This window comes from Drosophila guanche, unplaced genomic scaffold (genome assembly GCF_900245975.1).
Source record: "Drosophila guanche unplaced genomic scaffold, DGUA_6, whole genome shotgun sequence".
NCBI classification, from domain to species: Eukaryota; Metazoa; Arthropoda; class Insecta; order Diptera; family Drosophilidae; genus Drosophila; species Drosophila guanche.
Window position 1 is genome coordinate 1,287,950 of NW_022995749.1, and position 23,467 is coordinate 1,311,416.

Here is a 23,467-nt window from a genome sequence, read left to right on the forward strand (position 1 = left end):
TCTCTTTAGATTTGTGCGAGCGAATGTGTGTGTGAAGTGTTGGGGCCCGACAATCAGCTTTATAACGCGACATTTGCAACGCCACTTTGTAGCATGACGGTCGTCTCTCGCGCGCAGCAGCTCCAAAAACACCCGCACAAACGCGAACTACGCGACGCCTGGCTGCAGCAGCGCAGCAGCAGTTCCGAAACCGTTTCCGAGGAGCAGTGTAATCCGCAACAGATTCCCGTGTGTATTGATTCTGTGCAAGAGTGAGTGCAGTAGCAGTCGCAGCATCGGCAGCATATCGCAGCCCCAACATATACTCCCACACTCTCTCTATAGCTGCTTCTCTCTCTCGCTGTGTTCGCGTTTCGTCTCGTGATATTCTGTACAACAAAATACAAGTTTTGCTTCATAAAGGCGGCCCAGGCAGCGGCACGCCCTTTCATTGTGTGCGCGCAAGTGCTTGAGTGTGTGTGCATGGCCAACAGCAGCTGCGGCAGCACTAGAAAAAGGAGATGCAGCAGGAGCAGCAGCATCCACTCCAATTGGAAATATATTTAAACCAGAAAATATTAACTTGAATTTGGAAAACATTGTCAACAAACAAAAATCAGTTATAATGTGCGATAGAAATTAACAGAAAATTATTCCCAAACAAAACAACAACAGCTACAAAGAAAGCGGAAGAGAGAGAGAGAGAACAACAACAACAAAGCCGCAAGTGGAAACACCAACATGAAGATGGTCGATAAATCATCGAAGCTGGTCGATAAATTTGCCGTTATCAGTGGTGCAGGCGGAGGAGGAGTCAGCGGTGTCGGCGGCCTACCCATCATGCCAGGCAGTGGAATGCCCCCAATGGGTGCCACCCCTGGCCACCCTGCAGCTGGCTTGTCGGGCATCGGTGGATCGGGTGGCGGGATCAGCAGCGGCTCGAATGGTCAGAAGCCGGTGCCCATGAAGCTGTTTGCCGCCTGGGAGGTGGATCGAACACCTCCCAATTGCATACCCAGGTGAGAGAACAACAAAGTCCCAGTGCAGTTCGCGAGAGTGCACATAAAATTTTACATAAGAGCAGAGAAGAGCGAGAGCAGGACAGCGGCAGCGACAGCGACAGCGACATCGTTTGTTTTCGTCTTTGTCTTTGTTGTTTTTGCTGCTGTTTTTGCCAATTTCTTTTCACTTTTGCTTCTGTTCGATTTTGGTGTTTTTGGTTGTTGTTGTTTCCTATTTTTAGACCAAAAAGCGGTAACTGTTATTCAACAAAGTTGACTTTTATTTATTACCTTTCTACCAGTGAAAACATTGCGCGGCACTGTGGTGGGAGGGTAAACCTGAAAAGAAAGAACAAACAAGCAAAGAAAAAGTAACCAAAAATAAATAAAAGCTATCAAAACAAATGGCCGAAGAAAGGGGAGGTGGCACGAAAAGACAGTTACAGTAATGTATGCATGAATACACGTGCAGAAATTCATTTCGAATATATTATACATCAATTGTTCTGTAAACATCTGTACATACACACATTCTACATGTTATATGTAGAACAATTTTTTCCATAGGCCATGTCCCTGATCCCCGCGATTGAGATAGGAAGGCTCGATCCATTGTGCTACAACAAAGTGTCCAAACTTTGGCCTCAGTTTAACAAGGCGACACAACAGCGTAAATCTTATGCAGATAAGCTAATCAATAGGCCAAGCTGGTTCAAGATTTCAGTTACAGATCTCTTGTATTTATTTGTTTAAAATATCTGCGCATTATTGCGATTTATTCATTCATATTCAGAATCTGATAATTGTCTATATTGATCCACAACTATTCTTTTTCGATCAGAGCTCTGCTTCTTTCATTCAAGAATTCTTGAAATTTTCGAACTCCATCGTTAATTCATTCAGAAACCTATGTTATCTAGTGTTTTCTAATTAAACTCATCTTTGGCGCAAAAAAAAACGAGTTTGTTTTGCTGTTTGTATTTCTTCCATCTTTTGTTGTTTTCCTCTTTCATTGGTCGTATTCGTATCTCCGCTCCATGTCTTTGTCCCAGTGACCCCGAAAATCTCTGACTAATGTCAAATGTTTTGTTGTTCTTCTAGATGTTCTCTCCGATATTCTTATCTTTACATTTCTTCTACTTTCTGCTATGTCTTTTCTTTTTTCGTTTATTGTTTAGGAATTTGCTGGTTATTTGCAAATGAAATGAATCACCCGGCGTGCGAGCTGTCCCCTAATATTCCCCCGTTGCGTTGCAGTATTTTGGATATACGAAAAGGTTAAGAGTAACTTCCTTTCTTGGGAAGACATTTATCAAGATTTATTTTTGGTCGGATAACCTTTTCAAATGTCATTTATACGATGAGAAAGTACAAATGGCACCTAAGTAGAATCTAAGCAGAAGATTATAGTCTGTAATATTTGTTGAAGTTTTCGCTTTTCTTCCGCTGTATAATTATGCGTTTGCAGGGCTTGTAATTATAATTGGAAAAATTAGAAACTGAAGAAAACTTTGCGCTTTTTCCTCCTACCAAAAAGCAACACGGAGAAAAAAAGAGGGCAAAGTTTTCCCCCCAAAGAGTGGCTTCCAGTTTTAGTTGCTAATTAAACTTTTCTTTTGTCTATAAACAGCAGCTCCCTTCCAGACATCCTCCCTTCCCCTGAAGTTCCTTCCTCTTTCATGACCGTTCATTCCATTTATTTGTGGTCGTCGTCACAGTTTGTCAAGCTGCAAGTGTGTGTTGCTTCCTCCATGTGCCAGCCATCAAGCCACATGTGTAGCATGCCCCTTCAAAATCTATATGCTTATATGTATGTTGATTTTATCTACGCCTCAATGCGTCACGTAGTGCCATATCCCAGACTTTGATTAGGGCCTCAGATCGGGCGTAAAGGAGTTTTCCTTGTGGTTTTCTTTTTTTGGACATTTGCTCGACATTCGTACGTGACGTCTGACCCCAAAATGATGACCAAGGCGGGCCGGGGGCTCATATAGTCGTTAGAGAGCATTCAAATTCGAATCAAATCAGTGGGGAGCTCTAACCCCAAACAGAAGGGAGAAATATGTATAGAATGCATTCAAGTTTGAAGCGCACAAAATTATTATTATGGCAAAAGTTGAAAGAGCAATGAAATGGAACTCCTTTGCAATGGAAGTTTTCCCCTCTTTAAGGTCTACAGATTTCAAGGTTTGTATGTGAGAATATTTATATGAGAACAAGGAACTGGAAGTTAGATACAAATCTCTACAATGGAAATATGTAGATGGGAAAAGTGCAGCAAACTGGAAATGATGGATTATTTTCCTCTGTCATTTCATGGCCAAAGCAGAAGAACTCACACTCCAAGTGCAAACCAGCCCACACTCTACAGTTTATACTCTCTCTCTCTCTCTCTTTCTCTCTGGGCACTGCCACTCCACTCTAGAGACCAGACTCAAGAGGCCACCTTCGTGTCCGTGTCTTCGTCTCCGTCTTTGACCAAAGCCTAGACAACGACAAAAACGACGACGACGTACTTTGTATGCTAATAAATTGCACTTTTATGAACAGCTTTCGATGGGAGTGGATGCACTATCTTTCGAGGTGGGTGGGGTGGTGCATGCAGCCGATCCCAAGCGTGAGGCAGGGAGCAGGGTTTTTCCAACGATTTATGCACCTCTCTGACATCCGTAGCTCGTTTCGGACGTCTACCTCTTGCCTGGCAATGGATTTGGCGGAAGTTTTCACCAACTTTGTTGCTGGTTGTTCGCCTTGTCGTTGTTGCTGCACTCCACTTTCGGTGGCAGGTTGGCGGACAAGTCAACAAACTTGACGTTGACATGACTCTCGGACTACGATGTTGTTGGTTTTGGTGGCTCCGCTGCCTTTGCCTTGGACTTGTGTGCAAACAAAATAGAAAATCCAAGCACTGGCTGCACCACTGGATGAGTCAATGCTCTGGACAGTAGCTACTCCTGCCACAGGAGGTGCAGCCCAGACAGTAGATAGCACAGTCTTTGTTGTCGCGGAAATGGTTCTTTGCTTTTGTTTTGTCCAGCGACTGATTGGAGTTTGTAGAGAGACATAAACGAGTTAAATTAAAAAGGGAATGGAAGCTCTGAAGATCTTTTAACTATCAGGAATACATTTCCTTTTTCAGAGAAATTGTTAGAAGGAAACTTTAAACTGTGTCTCCGTTTGCTTGTGGGAAATCAACGTCTTGTTTTCTATAGCCACAAAAGAGTTACAAACTGAAATCCAACCAAAATCTGACGTGAGGCTTATCCCCTCTTTCCATTTCACCGCCTTTAATTGACTTTCCTGCGGAATTTTCCTACAATTCTACAATCGTACACTCCTCCAATCGCCACTCCCAAGACGACCCTAATGACCAAGATATTTTCCAGATGCTTGGATGTACAGCATTAACACCCCAACAGCGGCGGGAGATCGCGGCTAATGCGCTTAAAAGGCGGTAACCCGCTCCACTCCTCAAAAATTCCACTGGCGTGGCTGCTTCTGGTTACAGAAGCGGCGAGTGGAAGCAGAAAATTTGGGTCAGGCGGCAAATGCAACAGGAAATCGATTCTGTTATTTGAGGTTTCGGTTTCGGTTTGAGGTTTTGGGTTACAGCTTTTGGTCTAAGACATTTGACCGCTGACTTGACCACACTTTCCCTTCTATTTTGTTTTGGTTTTCCACATTACAATGCTGGCGCGGGAGGGGGTTTTCCTCTGTGGACAGCAGGCCCGGCCATGAATCAACATAATGGCCTCGGGACTCTTTCGGAGCCGTCGGTCGTGGCCAAAAAGGCGTCGTCCATTGGCAATTTCAAATGATGCAGACTGCAGATGGGTTGGAGCCATCGCAGAAATAACGTAAAATCCCATTAAAAACTGATTGGCAACATACCATTTGGAGTACCCTGCCCAGGCAATACTTTGAGTGACTCGAGCGACATGTAACAAATTTCGAAATCGATTCAGAATTAATTCATAGCAGATTTTGGATGATTTATCAAGAATCGTTTAATTTCTGATTCATAATTATTTCAAAGCCCATTGAAATTTTATTGTATAAACGTACACTTCTACGGGGTATCATTTATTCTTTACACTCTACTCGCTGCTGGAAAATCTCTGCATCGGCGGTGGAGTGAAAATTTATATGGACAACGAAATAAAAATTCAATTATTGCACTTCAATGCTGAAAAATACGTGCAAAATGCTGAAAAAAGGAAACAGAAAAGGGAATTCAGTTTGTCACATGCAAAAAAAAACTGAAACAGAGACAGCTACAAAATATATCGCCTGAAAGATACATACAAAAAACAGTGAAAAATATACAGATAGATAGGGAAACGATACAGCATGTGATGCTGATGGTGCTGAAGAAGCTGCCTAGATATTGTTTTGTGGGGATTCAAACTACAAACCGAACCGAAAAAAGTTCAAGGCTAACATTTGGTGTGGCAACAAAATACACACGCGCCCAGACAAGTCAACAGAAAACAAGAAAAGAAAACTCATTTGAGAGTCGATTGTATTGATACCCTTTTGAGATGTATATTTGACAATAGAATATTTGCGGGCATAGATCCGAAAACGTTTGAACATATTCAAGATTAAAAAACAATGTCTATGAAATCTTAATACTTAAACAAATAGAAGGTAAAAAGAAAGCATCAGTATCTGGCATCGCGCTATAAATTCTACTTGTAGATAGCTACAGATGCAGATAGATCGCTCGTTCTGAAAGCCGCACCCAACCCCTTAGACACACTAATCGCCAACAGCTGTGCCGATCCGAAGATACAAATTAATAAATACATTATACTCGTACATACATATGTCACCGTCAATTCGTTCTTATTTTTCTCGTGCGCTGTTTTCCGCTTCTTTTCTGTTTTTGTTTTGGCTTTAGCTTTGAATTAAATGATCTAGTAAAAGCATTTATTTGCGGCAGTTTATAAATTACACAAAAATATGTTATTTTCTTGTCACTATAAATACCAGAAATAGGAAGCAGAACAAGAGCTCTATATAATGGTATCCCTAGGGAAAGAATCGACCTACATAAATGTCCAATCACTCGTATAATGAGAGGCCATAAGCCCGTCAAGCTATCAATCAATCAGACAACTTGTGTTACTTCTTCGTGGCTAGTGAAGGTCTAGAAATAAACAACAAAATCTCTTTTTTCGTGTAGTAAAAATAAATCGAGGCGCACCGCATAACGAATGAACATCGGAACCTATCCCAAGTGCATTTTTATTGCGTTCGCTAGCTGGCCATAAAAACATTAATTGTACGCGAGTAAATGGACAGAAAATACAATTCAATTTACAGGTAACCACAAAATGTAACAACTGCGCAAACATCGAGGGAAAACCAAGAGTGTAAAAACAGCGAGGGGGGTAACAGTGGTACCAGATAAGCGATGGTACGACGGGTACCAGGTGCATTTTTGATAGGACGAGAATTCTAGGGCCGACATTTATGATTTGTTTGTCGAAAGGGCAAAAAGATTAACTAAACAAATTGTTTGCCAAATACTTTTCAAACGGATATACACAAAAAACAGAGATCAAACTAAAGGGTACAACAATCTGATACTGGAATTAGGTGCAGCACTTGTAAATACTTGTAAAATATATTCTATGGAGAGAAAGGTGACAGCTCCGTTTTCTACATCAACAGAATAAGGTAATGCCCCACGAATAGTTCATTTAAATTATGAGATAATACAAATCAAGATAATCTAATCTGATGTTGTCCATGAAAGACAATTGATTGCCCTGCGATAGCGTAATCGATAAGATAGAGGCTTTCATTATTTAATAATTGAACAAAAAGAGGAGAGAGGCTCTCATCACACTTGCAAGGACTCGTGCAAATACGGTGTGGTTGAATGTAGCTAAAATAGCAATTCACAGAAAAAATGCCTGAGTAGAAATCAATTTAAGTTCGATAACATATCGATAATATCAGATATTTTACCACTTTTCTGTTTTATACAGCATTGTTAACATCGATTTATCACAATCCTTATCGATTTCTTCTTCCAGTTTTTATATCTTTATGTTGGCCATATAATTTCAAACTCGATTCCATTATAAATTATGGCTTTTAAAAATAAAACAGAAAATAATGCCTTCTATTCTGGTGCCATAAAATGTTTATCTAAAATGAGTAAAGGCAATAAATGAATCAATAATGAATTAAAAATGTATACAAAAATGAGATAGTATCTAAAATTACTGATTTAATGATGGACTGATTAAGTTATCGTTTAGATTAGCATTGATCTGTTCAGGGCATTTATTTCAGTTCTGCTTACCAAAAGTGGCCCACTGGGCACATTATATCATAACCTTAAACTTCATATCAAGAAAGTTAAGGTTCTTACCCATTTAAAGTTTGAGAATAGGTTAAGATCGTTTCGACCCTAAGGCCTCTAATCATTCGCTTTACCAGATAAGATTATTTTATATAACATTAAAATGCACCAGCTATCCTGAGGGAAACTTCGGAAGGAACCAGCTACTAGATGGTTCGATTGGTCTTTCGCCCCTATACTCAATTCTGACAATCGATTTGCACGTCAGAACTGTTTCGGTCTTCCATCAGGGTTTCCCCTGACTTCAACCTGATCAAACGATCTACTGAATTAAGTAGTTTTCCGTTTTGTATTCTCATAGGCAGATTCATTGATTGATTCAACATTTCATTAAATAACAAACAACATGCAAATGTAAATGAAAAATGCAAAACATATTGATTAAGACAAAAGTGTAAATTGATCAGAGTGATGCCCGATAATCGTATCGTTTCGAGCGTTTGCGGCGCTCCTCACTTCCGTGGCTTGTGAGTCATTTCATAGCCACTTATCGAAGAAAGCCACAAAAACCATTTGAAAGTGAAAGGTTTTTCGCTGTTGGCCCCCAAAAACGTAAACGTTTTGCTGCCAGAAATGGAAGAAATGTTTGGCTCGACAATTATGGAATTGGAGCGAACGGCAAACTCTTTGGTGTAGGAGAGAGAGGATTGCGAGTTGTGTTTAGCGGTTCAGCGGCTCAGCGGCTCAGCGGTTGAGTGTTTGAGCGGTGCCCCACAAATCCACAGAGCCGCTCACTGAAAGAAAGAGTCGCCCCCGATGCTAGATGGATTTTCATTAATAAAAATTAAAAAAAGTAGACGAGTACAAATAGTTTTTAGTTTTGCAGAACTTTGGCTTAGAAGGAGGAGGAGAAAAGCGGTTAAGAGCGCGAGGCGGCCCTGCCTCTGCCTCCCACTTGACACAGTTTTTGCGGTTGAGAAAGAGAGAGAGAGAAGAAGGAGTAGGCTTTGTGGTTCGTCTGCAGATGTAGCTGTGGATGCTGTGGCTTGCAGCAACTCTAAAGGCTTGTGGCGGCATTACTCAGGGGCACTCGAATCCATCGCAACTGGCATTTAAACTGGATTTGCGTAATCTTCTTTAGAATTTTTGTGTAATTAACAGTCAAAAGAATCCTTTGGATTTTCTTTGTGGAATGTTTTCCAAAGACTGAGTTGAGGATTTCAGCTGGGAATGTTCCTTGCATGTTCAAAAGTTTCATCAAAGAGTTGAACCATGAAGCATGCCTCTGAAACCAGAGATGGCAATTGAAAAATGATGAATAAGTGATAAATGTTTGTATCCTTTCGCTTAGGGGAAATCTCTACATTTGATGAATGTTTCCATAGCTTCAGGCAGCATATTTCTTTTTCCGATTCTCAATAAATCTTTTAAAAATGATTCAATTGATTGCATCATGGTGAAATATACGTTGGTTTTACGATTATCATCATGATATTGCAGAGCCCTAACTCAGAAAGAGAATTTCCAGATAAGAATGGTATCCCCGCCTATCAACAGCAGGTTGAAAGTCCAATTGTGAGTCAATCCACCTTTCATTGGGCCACCAAACACTTTCCATCTTTCGTTTGTTCAATGTGAAATCAAATGGAATTCTATTTTCGTTTTGCACCATTTAGAATGGAAAATATTTGAGGAATTCTTGTCGGTTTTGTGTTGCGGCTGCAAGAATATAAACAAAAGGCTTTCATTGTTTATTCTTCATGCATTCACATTCCCCTCTTACGATATGTACATATACATACATATGTCTGTCGTATCTATATATTTTGCTTTTATGGATATATTTGTGTCTGTGTACCACACAGCAGTATAAACAATAGCAATGCTATTCATAAAGTCCAAGCACGACGCCCTAACAGATCATAATTTTTGGTTTTATGGCCATAAAATACAGTCCGTGTTTTTGCTGCGAAACACAGAGAATCCATTATCGCTGTTCAGAGAATCAATGAAAGTTTGTTTGGAAAAATGTTCTTGCAAGTTGTGGAATCGAATGAGTTATCGAAGTGGCAAAGAAAGAGCAATAGATTATAATGTATTTATATATTCTAGATGAACATTTTGATTTTTTTTTAATTGTAACTTTAAATGATAAATATGTAAAATAAATTGTAAGATTTACTGACTCCAATGTAAATCCAATTCCAATGTTGAAATGTGCCTCCCACTTGCTCACTGCATCAACTTGTTCTATTTGCCAACGAAAACTGCAATTAAAATGTGAGAAATGTGTGGCCAAGAAGAGGTGTTTGGGAGGCCATTCATCCTGCTGTGATGCCAATGGGGGACCACACGCAGTGCCTCCAAACGATATATGGGATCGAAAGAGGAAGAGCGAGAGGAAGTGGGAGCCAAAACCAGAAAAGTGCCAGTCCGATTGTTAATTTTATGGCATTGCCTTACACTTCTCTGTGTCTACTGTCCAGCACTCCAGCTGCGAACACTTTAAGATTCTCTGTCGTTTCTGGGGGTTTGGGGTGCGGTTCAAGCCATTAACTCAACATGGTGCCCGCCTCACCATCATCGTTCGCTCTCTTTGTTTTCTTCTGTGGCTGTTACTAGTGGGGAGAAACTGTCGCCTTAAACCTTAAACCGTCTAAGAGCCACGCCCTTACTTGTGTTTACCTTTTCCTTTTACACATCGTAAATATTCCATTTTCCTTATTCCTTTTTGGATGTATGTCAGTTTTTGCTTGATACAAGCGTAGTATTGATTCTTGTATTAATAGCTTGTACTCGGGAAGAGGGTACAGAAAATGTTTTATCCACAATTGATATGGTTTGAAAAATATTTGGAGCCATTGGCCAAAAGTTCTGGATATATATTTGGATATCTTGGCTACTTTTTGATGATTTAAAGGCAGGTCACTGCAGTAAAAAATGGAGGGAAAAGAGAGAATATTTCAAGCATCATTTTGAAGAAATGATTGCCATATTTTCTCTTAAGAAAGAATTCCAAGAATTGGAAAATTTCACCTCCTATATCAATGCCTGTTTGCAACTCAAAGGATGAGACATCGACATACCCACCCACTGATTTACTGTTGCGGGAACGAACGCTTCAATCGGCTTATGGCATCAATACTTTTTATGCAATCAATCGAATGGCATTCACACAAATTGCTTTTCTAAGCCATGAAATGGAAGTCAGCGAAGGCAGAGAGCCGCAGAGAGACAGAAGCCGCATCGGTGCCTTGAAGTTGTGTGGGCGGATCGTATCGTATCGCATCTGGGAGGGTCGTGCCATATGATATATGGGTCATTAACGAATTGTTCAGCGACTCGGAATACGAAACGAACGAATACAAATACTATACTGCATATAATAATAAATACTAAACAAAAATAAAATATTAAAACAAAACAAAAAGAGACACAAAAGAAGAGGGATTGCAATACATACACATATACATATATCCATTTGATTATTCATTCAAATACTCGCAGAAGCCGCACAAGATCACCCAATTGAGACGAAATATATTTCATTAAATATTGAAATACCCGTAAATGTTTGTGAATCATCGGAAGAGTGAGAGTGGGAAGTGGGAGCGATTAACCCACACTTGTGTACACTTTTATGGATGGATGGTGTTATATGTTGCAGCTAATTGTACAGTACTACCTCCACCATAAAGACCACGTGCCATATAATCTTAACTCTACTTAAATTAAGGATGAGGCATCTTTAATTCTTATTCATGTAATGAATAATAACCAAACTCCAACTCGAAAGTTGTATATCTGTTTCCTAGTTAGTGACATTTCATGAATGAACTTAATGTTTTCTCATCTACATATTCTTCGAGTATTTTTATAACTTTCTACAAATAAAATACTTCTCGAACAATGACCCTTGGTCCTACATCAATTATATATCCATTGCGCACTCACACATTTGTATCCCTCCTTTTCTCCATATCTCTTTCCGGCACTCGAGTACGCTCCATTTGCATTCCCATTTATCCATTTCCCATTGACTCATGAAAGATTCAAGTGCACAAAGTGGAAAAACGCGGCAAAGGTGTGAAAATAATTAGAAAACTGCATTTCCCTTTCACCCATCGCCTTTTAATTGATGTTTTTTCAATATTTATAAAAAAAGAAACAACAAATATATATCCAATGAATGTGTGCTGCGGATTGTGGTTGAGAAGGTTTCCTTGGTGCATTTGTATCTCTCTTTGAATAATTGATGGAGTGTTCTGCATTCAAACGATATTCCATGGGTGAATACGTTTTGCTGGTGAAGTGAATGAACCGCAGTAACCTTTTGCAGAGGAAGGAGGTGTTGACCAGCAGCAGTGGCAGTGGCAAAACACTCTTAAAAATACATACATATATGGTTAATGGGGAATAGTGGGTGTGGGTTCTATGGCAGGCCACACCACACCTTTCGCTTGCAACCTTTTTCCCCCACTGCTGCTGCTGTTATTGTTGTTATTTTGCTTGCTACTTGGTAGAAGGTATCCGTAAAGTGCAATTTAGTTTGTTAATTGTTGCAAATTACCAACCGCTAGTTACATTGATTTTTTACATACCCCTTACAGAAGTTTAGGGTTACTGAACTCAATGGTGCGTTTCGCAACCGTACGGAAATAGAGAACTTTTCGCTTCCGAAATAGTGTTAATTTCTAAGGAATTATGTGAAATTTAATGGCTAAAAAATTCAAGATTGAGCTGCTATTCCCTGAGAGCAGTAGACCTCAAATAGCACCAAAAATCGCAGATGAACAAAATAGCAGCAGATAAATGGTAGTTCGGTGTGACTCGACAAAAACTTTAAAAGTCATTTTCTGTCCACAAAAAACTAGAAAAATACTACCAGAATTTGTATACCCTCGAATGGTGGCTATTATTTTATGATTTTCATCATAATAAATCGTACATAAATGCACAGCAACGATTACAGCCGTTCGCTTAGGGGAAATTTGTTTCCAGCAAATATCTCGAGTATCAAAATAGTCTCTACAACGCCTTTGAATAAGCGAATTGAATGCTTATTTATTCGAATTTGAATGGATAAGCAGCGTTTAGGTCTAGGCTGGGAAGGCGGAGGCGGAGGCAGAACTGTGGCACATTCTGTGAGTTTGGGTGCTGGCTGTGTTATTGTCCCCGAACACACATTCCCATTTTCCACTTCGAATTCATTTCCATTCTCCATTCACGCTGCCTTCAGTGGCAATAATTCCCCATTGTTCGGCCACCGTCCGTTTCCGGGCATTGTCTCTGTCCCTCAGTCTTTATGTCCCTCTGTGCTGTCTGTTTGTCTGTCAGAGTACATGCGTAATTCTTGCATAAATTAACTATTTTTTCGTACAGAGAGAAAGAGAGAGAGAGAGAGAGAGAGGATAGGATAGGTACTAGGTTTAGGTAAATGCATTGTCAAATGCGTTCAATAATGCAGTGAGAGAGGGATCCCCGAGGGTAGGCCCTGGCGCCATGGCTTCCAAAGTAATGCCTAGAGTTTCCCCACTAATTAAACGCCCACAAGACCCCGCACACTCCCGATACTGCCACTCTGCCGCCACTCCGGAACCTGTTTTCGTGCTTTTAATTCATTTAAGCCAAAGAGTTGGAGAGTGAGAGCTTCTGGTTTTTGGCTTCTGGTTTGCCATGACTCATACATGCCTGGGGAGGAGGAATGGAATCCTTTGCTTAGGCAAACAGAGAACAGAGAACCCCTTAACCCCCTTGTAAAATAATAAAAGATGGAGACCGAGCCGCGCGAATACAACCAACTTAAATGAAACCGTAAAAGTTGCCCATAAGTCGCGACAGAATGACATAAACTTGCTTCGATGTTGATTACGCTAGCGTGGGGTTCATTGAAAATACCCTGTAAAGTATAGGATAGAACATAGTCAAGGTTCAACCAAGATGGAATATTCATTGCTGTTGATAATATTCTCTTTTAAGCTGTTGGTTCAGTGCTTTGATTTCTTGCTATTTACAGAATAAAATATCTTTATTATTTCCTTGTTGCTCGGGTTTTCTTATGACGTTTATCTACATAAATATTATTATCCTGCTGTTCTTTTTTCTGCCACTATCTTTAAGCCATATTCTGTACAGTGTGCAGCCACTGAATCACTCTTTGCTGGAATGAGTCAGTGGGCATCAGGCATTCGAGCAGGCCCTTTAGTCATACTGTTGTTTGCCCACTCGTGCATGTAGATACAGGAATTATCGGATTCGCACTGCTTGTACGAGTAGTATGACAGCGATTTGGTTTGTCATCTGGCGACATCTGAACCATGAGCTGTCCTTGGGAATGCCAGCAGCAGCAGAAGTTCTCTTTGTTGTCTAGAGAACAGAAAGACAGAAGCAGAAGGAAAACAGTCCACTTGTCATTGCTACAGGAAATGCAATGTGCAATTTACATACAGAAAGAGAGAGAGAGAGAGCTCCCGCTGAGGTGGCTTAACACATAATTTCATTCCACAGTTCAGTATAAAAAATGTGGGATGGATGGCTGGGATGGAGCAGCACGCGAGGGTCCATAGTTAAGAGTGGCAGTTAATTTGCAAATTAACATGTTAGCAAAGCAGCCGTTATTGCCATCCATTCATCTGTGTTTGCCCGTCTATTTGTCTCTGGGGTGTTAACAGTCGAATCAACGGGAAAGCACTTGTCAAAGATGTGCGCCAGCGGGCAAGATCACGCAACAATGGGGGGCAACATGAGAGGCAGTGTTCATTCTCGTTTTATTGTTATTATTTATTGTTGTTTCTGTAATTGAAGTTAAAGGTGATCCCCATGTATAGGGAAATGTTATCTCTGGGGTGGAGAGTTATTTTATAATATTTAACCAGGAAAATGTACCCGCCACAAAATCAAGACCCCATTCATCAAGAGCACTTGTCAGGCAAAATATTTAAGACTTAACGATGCTCTGACCGCGAGAGCAAGCGAAAGATTCCCCCAAACCCTCCAGACCCAAGCGCGAAACTGCGTCCGGCTTCGAGTCTGGGATCTGGGGTCCCGGGGTCTCAGTCTGTCTGGGGATCGCATTCTTGTGTACGTTCTCTCGGGGCACGTTCTCGGGTGTGTGTGCTCTGTGCGGGCAATGCGCCAGTGACACAGTTTTTTGCTTCCTCTTTTACATTGCTGATTGCTGCTGATAGAGCGCAGTGCTCTCTCCCTCTCTCTTTCAATCGCTATAGTTCTCATTTATTCTCTTCTGCCTGCCCTCTCCCTGTCTTCTGTTCCTCTCCTCATTCCGTTTTGTTTTCTTTTCCTTTAAGATTTTTCAATTGGTTTTTGTGCTGCATTTTTTTTTAGAATTTTGTTTATTAAATGAAAACGAAACATGATCAATCATAATACTGATTGATTAGTACTATTCGTTATCCGTATTACGCCTTTAATTTCCCTTTCAATCTGCTGCTGCTGGTGTTGTGTTGGGAGAGAGAGAGAGAGCAACACTGTTTTTGTGGGTCTCATTAACCGGACTTTTTTTTATTATGAAGCTTATCAAGTGCACTCTTCTCCAGCGATAGGGAAGCGCGACTATTTATAGTAGTTGTTGATTAAGTAATTAATACCCCGCGGGCATTTGCCAGATCTGTCGAGTGCTTAGGTGCCAGGTAATTGCTATGATTTCCAATTAACGAAGCTTATTCATTCGGCAGACGAGGTAACGGGGTAATGGGAGGCGCGTTTAAAGGTGTGGAAAGAAAAGCGAAATTAATGAAGTTTCTGTAGGAGATTTGAGATTATCCTTTGGGCAGCAGTTAATCAATTGGATTTCATATATGTACATATGTATGAAGCTCCCCAATGATCTTTCGCCGTTCCCTTTTCTCTCTTCATCGTTCAATACCACCTCAATTGGTCATTTATTAAAGCCGCTCCACAACAAAGAAATACATTGTTCCCGGAGGCTTGATGGCAGTCCATTGAACTGTCGTCCAAAGGTGGTCGCAGCAGAAGAGAGCAGGGCAAGAGGAATGTGGGCGGAAAGGCCATCGCGAGAGAGGAGATAAAGAAAGACGCGAAAATAAAGGCATAAGAAAATGCTTTCCGGCAGCCTTCGACGTATGTCATTCACAAAAGTTCAACAACAACAAAATAAAGAAATACGAGCTGAAGAAATAAGCAATTAAATCATCAGAAAAAGAAATACTAGAAAAAGACTGATATGAAGATAGGAGCAAGAGTTCGAAGCTTGACGATCCATCTAAAATTATTTGATCCATATCTCTGCATACCCCAAGGGTATAGATACAAAACTGGCCAAACAGAACCATTTAAAGCCACAACCAAATGATGTCCAAAACAAAACTCAAACAAAAATCAAAGCCTTATTTGTTGTCTCTCTTTTGGGCCAGTCAATGACACTCCGGGGTCCCAGACGAATCCCAAAGACCCAAACGAAAACAGAAATCAAAGCAAGTAATGCTAAAGAAATAAAATATAATAAATAATAAATGCGAATACGAATTCAAACTCGAGTACGAGAGTACGATTACAATTGTGAGTACAACAAACCGAAACGCGCCCCTTGTTTACTCTTGTGTTTATTTGTATGTGTTTTTTGTACTCGCTTTCATATAAACATTTAAAAATAAACCCCCCCAAAAGCAATAATCAAACAACAATAAAACGTCAGCGTATTTTTAACAAACAATTCAAAACGAATGAAAGAAAAACATGCAATGGGCAGATGTCAAGTGCATGCCACTAGCGAAAAAGAGTTGAAAACTAAATGTGAGTAAATGTTGAGGCGTCGTGCAGGGTGGGTGTGATAAGCTGCTAGAGATGGGAGTGAGACAGGAGGGGTGTGTTATCGATAATTGCAGGGAGACGGAGATGCGAGTTTTTAATTTCATTTACAGAGCCAAAAGATATCCCAAAAGTGTTTACATTCGTTAATTGATATTATTTCATATCTAATTTTATGCAAATTACAAATTTGTAAACGATTTTCTAGTGAGGTTCCCTTTTTGAAAAGACCTCCACCCATTGTGGAGCTGTTGTCGAGTGGTGCGAGTCCGCCTGGTGCCATAATTAGTTGTGATTTGTGAATGGGGAGACCAGCCTTGAAAGCGACTACTTTAATGGATAAACTGTCTGGCCAGAGGCCGGACAACCATAAGCCATATATAAATGTATATAATACCAGTACTAGGAAAATATATGCACATACCGATAAACATATTTATATAGAGCCTTGTCCTCATCTTGTCGCCCAAACAGCCCACACCTCCCTCTCTCTCTCTCTCTCTCTCTCTCTCTTTTCCCTCATTGTGTTTGCGCCTCATTTCGCCACTGGCTTCCAGTGGTCATACAATTTGCATGAAGAAACGAGACGAATGCTTTGAATTATTAATTAACAAATTAATTGAGCGACGATGTCAATGAATCCGAGAACGAGTACTTGTTCACCCACCAGAACAGCTCAACAGCATTCCAGGCCATGCGATTCCATCGGGATGATGTCTGGGCCTGGGTGGCAGATCCAATTAGTGTGTGGCATTGTTGGAGTGTCTGGTCCCCAGTCCGAGTGGAAGTCCATACCCTGCCTGAATCCCAGTCATTGTTACATTTCCCTTGCCTCATTCCTCAGGCTGGTTATCCGCTTTGTTAGGGTCCATTTGCATACTCGTATCTCTCTCGGATATGCTTATTGGACGCACCTCCATGATGAGCCATCCCTTTACACTATACTTGTACCCCATAATACGAATGACCGATTTGACCAGATGAGTGCGCATAAAGTTCTTGCCACACCAAAAGCTTTCCAAATGCGTAATCTCTTTGAATCTCTTTCTCCGAGTTTCGCGGCATTGCGAGGCAGAAATTAATCAGGAAATAAATTATATTGTATTATACATTGCACAACTAACAACAAGACTTGCAACATTATTTTTTAAATAAAAAAAAGGGAAACAAAAAGGTAATAAATGAAAGAAAAACATTTTTGCTTTTTGAGTTGGGTTTTGGGTCTCTATTTTTACCATTTGCTTCTATGACAGTGCAAAAAACTTGAAACTAATTTCCTTTAAGGCTTAATTATAAAAGATTTTAATGGATATTACAGCTGACTAGAGAGAGAGAGAGAGACATACATATTACGTTGGAAAATCGCCAAGTCAAGCAGGAGAAAACTTTAAACTTTACGAGTACGAGTAATGTCTTTGGCAGCGTTTGATTTTCATTTCGTTTTTCACATTTGGCATGCATGTCTTCCTCTGCCTCTCCTTCTCTGTCTTCAATTCCTTTTGTTTTCGTTTTCCATTATTCAGCTTTTATTTTCAGCCTGATTGCATTTTACTTTTGATTTTTTTCCGTGCTTTGTGGCCTTTTCGCTGTTGCATTTGTGCAGTTTGGGAAATCTCTTGGCGTTAAATTGTTTTCTCGCCATCATATCGATGATCGATTGCGCTCCGGTGCATTGGAAATGGGTTTTAACGAGTTTTCTTGTTATTTTCTTATCCACACCTCCCTTCCTCCCCTCGCCCCTTGAAAAATTCAACGACGCCTTTTGTTGCGGATGAATGATTTATGCGAGAAACTCACAGTAATTTTCGTACAAAGTGGAAGCGGAGTACTTGCTTGGTTTTAGCATTGGTTTTCGGACTAAATTTTGCATCGATGTTATCGATTGAGAACACTGTTATCGATTGAGCACACTGTTATCGATTGACTGCACCGTTTTCGATTGATTATACATTTAAATATTGAAGATTAAAGATTAAAGATTGATCCAAAATTCTCGTTTCTTCTTTTGCAGACTCTGCTCGCTGACAATAACGAGACTCTCCATTTTGACACCGCTGCCTGGGGACACCACATCCCTCTCGCTGGCCGTAAAGATGCAGAGCTCAAAGCGGACACTCCGCAGCCATGAGATTCCCATTAACGGCAGTGCTTTGACGGCCTTGCAGCAGGGAAACTCCCCGATGGCTGGCGGTACAGCTGCCGCTGTGGGTGGATCATCGCCTGGAAATATAGGCGGGAATGTGGGCAGCGGACTGGGCGTCTCTGTGCCCCTGACAGAGACCGAGCTGGACTTGCACTTCAGTCTACAGTATCCGCACTTTATCAAGAGAGATGGCAATAGGTAAGGGTTATTATTTAATAAGCAAATATACTATTTACCTAATGAACGCACCTCTAAAACTTCCACAGACTGGTAATTCTTTTGCAACGCCGCAAGAAATACAAATCGCGCACCATTCTGGGCTACAAGACGCTCGCCGAGGGCATCATTCGTATGGACGCAGTGCTGCAGAAGTCAATGGACATGGTCATCGAGTTGACCGCCTCCGGGAAGAATGGCAGGCCGGGCACTGTTGTCGCCTGTCTGCGGGCCGAGCGTGTCTCCTCCATTCCAGTGGATCATGACAATAAGAACAACAACAGCGTCCTCCTGGCAGGTGAGTGCTAGTAGCCAAGTCCCCAACTACCCAAAAAGTCGCCAAAAACAAGAATAGGTTTGGTTACCATTGAAAAATGTTATTCACTTTTTAAGTTCCAAAATCTATCTAAGAATCGCTATCACTCCCATGAGCATCGCTCTCTCGAGGCATAGCTAAAGAATTTATTGCCAAATCCATAAAGCGGCAATAAATAGAGCCACGAGAGCACGAGACATGTGCTATGAGCCATGAGCCATGCCAGTGCCCCAGAGGCATGGTCCAAGATTAGTGAAGTGTTAATGACGCACAAACTGTGCAATTAATGCCCCAAGTGGGGGAATGGAGGATGCAGAAGGGAAGCTTCTGCTGCTCCACCATCAGCTGCTTTACATCATGACGGATGTGTTGTGGTTCTTGTTCTTGTTGTGGATCAGATGATGCTCCCAATTTGAGTTGATGTTTATGGTAATTGCTTGTGAAACAATACCCAAAAGAGGCTGCCCTGCCGGCAAGTACAAGACACAACGAAAGTAGTGACGTCAACAGCAGCAGGCGGCAGTGGCAGCGGCAGCGACAGCAATGGCTACATTTTGTATTTATGCCATGAAATTTCCTCATGATTACAGAACGAGACAGAGGAAGAGAACCGACGCCGCCACTTGGCAACAGAAAAAGCTACGGCGTGGGGCAGCCGTCGCTACTCGTAGATGATGGCAATCTAATTGAAAATATTTTTCAGCTATTTTTATATGACACAAAAGATTCTGCTGGGGCGTGATGGGTAGGGAAATTCAATTATGAAAATAGCACAAAACTCATGGGCCAGGCTCGCTTGGGGGTTTGCAATGGAAACACTTTAACTGTTGAACTTTTCAAGCAGACAAAAAGAGGTTTAAGTTTGCAGTCACCTGTTCAGGGCCAAGGTAAAGGTCAAACTCACTGCCCAATCCAATCTCTTCTCCTTGCAATCTCCTCTACACCGGCTCCTCGTTGTTCTGCCTCTCCTTTCGTTAGCCATAAAATATGCATGACATGGAAAATGGCATTTGGCAGAGTTGTTTCCTCGAACATGCTTGCAGTTTATAATGGCAAACAGATCACAGGGAGACCAAGAGAGTCCCCAAACGAAGTGATGATGATGACAGCACCAGCGGCAATGCCACGAATTAAATAAATATTTTACTATAGATTATGGGATGTGATACGTTTGAGCAGAAAGCAAAATCATCTTAATTATTTCTGAAACGCTTGCCCGTTTGCTAGTGAGATTCCCAAAGAACTAAATCTACAAAGATGGGCATCTATTAGTCGCAATAAAATATATTTGTTTGAGGATAGATGAACACCCCTTTGTTTTCACTTCACCTACTCTGTTGTGGCAGTCAGCACTGGGTTGGGTTGACCATCAAAAGTTCATTTGTCGCGCACTTGGCGAGCGGCCAAGGAACGTGGATTTTGGCCTGCAATGCAATCCATTTGGGAGCAACCATCAGCCATCAGCCCAGAACAAGCAAATGGCCAACAAAACACACACAAAACACATTGGAGGTCAGCACTTGAACCCGGGAATCGGACGACAGACAGACAGCTCGCTGAAATTACTTTGGGGTCTCGCTTTCTAATTTGCAAAAATGGAATTCAGAAAAACATAGAAACCCTAGAAACATAGAAATGAGAAATTGCGGTGGGTGCGAGGGGGAAAACCTTTTTACCTCAACCTCATTTTGGTTTATTGATTTTTTTACTCTCTTCTAACATGCTGGTGTCCGGCCTCCAAAAAGCTGCTGCTGCTGCTGCTGCTGCTGTTGATGGCGGTCTTCAGGGGATGGTCATGGAAAGTTGGATGAGTGTGTGTGTCGCAGGATGCCTGATTGCCGCAGGGGCCTATTGCTTGTTGAATACGAGCATGCTCCACCATTCTCGCCCCACTCTTTGCAGGTGCCAGGCCGAGTCAGGCACTGGAACCGCTCCTTCATTGGAGCCTTGCCTTCACGCCAAGGGCGTGGCAGCTTGTTTTTGTGGGTGGATTTCTCAGAAGTGGGTTCGCTCATCGTTCATCGTTGGGTGAATTTTACATGGAATTGCATGGGTTCCATGGCGACGCGTGGGTTGTGTATCCTAATCATCTTGTTTTTGCATTGCCCTTCTCGGAAGGAAAAGGTTCTGTAAACTCTGTAAACATCAATCAATAACCACTCGCAAGTGCAGTCGCTTCCTGCAAACTGCAATCAAAGAGTCGAATGAATTCCGTTGAAGACTTTGCAACACAGAAACGATTAATCCCTAGAAAGTGCTACTTGGATGTTGATTATGTTCTTGGAATTTAAATTCCATTGAAATTCAATCCTTATTAGTGTACGTTATGGGAAAAACATTGAAAACGAATTTGAAAGAAATGAATTGAGCCCCAGGAGCATCCTTCCAAGATAAACTGATTGGCAATTTGGCAGTCTCATGTCCACGTTGATGCTTCCACCACTATGTCATGTGAAACCGTATCCTTCTTCTCAATTTGCTGCTGCTTTATATTCATCTACTTTGGGTGCTGCTGCTTCAACGTTCTCTTCATGTGCCTTCTACTCCTCTTCTTCGTCTGCTCCTTCGCTTTCCTTTCTGTTGCTGACAGGCTCCAGCCGACAACTTTTCGTGTGTTGTATTGCGTTGTGTAGTGTGCGACAACGACAGGAATTAAGTCATTTGTCCTTGAGTGTCAGAGATAAGCGTTGTGCAGAAAATGACACAGAATTATAGAGCGAGAGAAGGATAGTGAGCAAGGACCGCAAAAGAATGAGAGAGCGGAAAAGGGAGATGGCCATAAAGCAAAGTGGAGACTGCTCTGATGCTGTTTCTCTACCTAATGACCAGCGCTCTCTGGCTAGGGTGTTCTCCCCTCCTGTTGCTCCTCCTTCCCTGCACCATTTGAGTGGTTAATGACAAAATGCGTAAATTATGTCGGAGTATCCTCCATTACATTGTTCATTTTTCATGATGTTGTAAGTCCATCTCCCCCGTTTCCAATCTCTGCCTGTGCGACCGTTCGTCATTTAATGACAAGATTCGTGTGTGCTGCCCAAGGTCAAACCAATGTACCCCTCCTCCACCGCACTGTTCCAGTTTTCTTTTCTCCCTTGATTCTCTTCTCGTTTTTGGATGCTGTGTTTTTTGATGCGTTGTTGTTTTCCATGTTATACCCTTGGAAGAGGATAATATTCTAATTCTGAGTAGATATATGTACATATTGGAGGGCAGTAATAGATGAAGCATATCCATCCGACCTTGTAAAGTAAACACACACGAGTATAGGATGTATCTCAGGTTAGGATGAACGTACATAAATACATACATAAATATTTACTAAGTACATTGGTACAGATATAAGACCGATGTACCTTGAAGGGTATTCAAATCTTCGACTCTTTTTATTATATTTGTTTGCGGTTTATCTCAGCGGCCTCCCGCATGGTTGCCGGGGGCACAAGCCACTAAATCAATGTCGTTCGTCGCTTTTCCATGCGCTTTTCATTACTCATACGCAGCGGTGGCACACGAGCGGCGGAGCGTGGGCTGAATGTTCCGCGTGTGGAAATGAGATTATGGTGAGGTGAGAATAAATGTGGTGGGGGCTGGCATTGGACGAGGAGGGACTTACCCATGACACACACATCTTCTTTGTGTGTTTGTGTGTGTGTGGCTGCTGGCTGTCTGCTGTTTGTTTATCTCCCATGTGGGAGGCACTCTCTTCGCGGAAAAGTCTCCTCCCGCGGGAAAGCAGCTTGCAGTTTTATTCACTTTTTTTCCTGGAAACACACACGCACACACACCATTTTTCCCACTGTGAGAATGCTCTTTCTCGTTGGAAGAGGTCCGCCGGTCAATTAGTGGGCTTAAAAATTGCAAGCAATCAGGAGGTGGAGGGGAACAGATGGAGCCGGGGAGATCTCATTAAGCTGTCTGCGTGGAAAATTGTATCAGAGAAGAAAAGAAGACTAACAAAATAATTGCAGTGCAGTAGGGAAACTTTTTGTTTGCTCTCTACTCTTTGCTTCACCGGGAGGAAGATAGATAGACAAATAATACTCGATAAGAAGGAATGCAACTCTTGCTTTGGCCTCAATTAATCATCTCTTTTACTGTAACTCTCATTCTCTCTTGCGTTGTAGTTTTTCACTGTTTAATCGGCTGTTACACGATACGTTTTCCAATGATGCTATTTATATGTCATTAAAATAATTGTTGAACCCAATCTTATGGCATTCTCAGACGGAAATGCATTAAGTTTACAGGTTCTTCAGTTTTAATTTTTAAATGTTGATGTTACTTGAATGGGAAGTATTATATTTTATGGGTGATTTGTTCAGTTAGTAGAAAATATCAATATATTTTACTAAAAACTGTAGGCGTAAAGTGTCTTCGGGCACCTCAATACCATCCTCCTCGCTCTTCTTCTTCCTGTTGGCTATTTTTTAGCTCCTTTTTCTTCTATTTAATCAGTCTTGTACTTGTCACTTAACGGCTTCGTTGCTGTCAAAAGTTACACTTATCCAGAGTTTACTCTGCACCCACACTCCCGCACACAAACACTAGCATGGATGGCCTCTCCATGAGCATGTCCAAACACGCATGAGAAGCTAGAGAGAGGGAGAGCGGCAGAAAGAATAAGCAGTCCCGCAGCAGCAACAGAAACCGGCCGGTGGAAGAGAGAGAGAGTATAAGCTTTAGCTTTGACTAAATGATAACGGCAC

The 23,467-nt window shown here is 41.5% G+C and overlaps 1 protein-coding gene across 4 annotated transcripts in view; it reads left to right on the plus strand.

The window, feature by feature from the left end:
- Positions 1-23,467, plus strand: part of LOC117584898 (phosphofurin acidic cluster sorting protein 2) — a 33,209-nt gene continuing 9,742 nt past the window's right edge. Inside the window, exons 1-5 of one of the 4 annotated variants that reach the window (XM_034274032.1) lie at positions 1-360; positions 403-639; positions 715-998; positions 18,098-18,427; positions 18,496-18,743. In XM_034274032.1, coding sequence (XP_034129923.1) covers positions 721-998; positions 18,098-18,427; positions 18,496-18,743 — 856 coding nt within the window. In that variant the 5' untranslated portion in view covers positions 1-360; positions 403-639; positions 715-720. Of the gene's footprint in view, positions 640-668; positions 999-18,097; positions 18,428-18,495; positions 18,744-23,467 lie in introns of those variants that run through there. The other 3 variants (XM_034274031.1, XM_034274034.1, XM_034274033.1) reach the window with 3 other exon arrangements.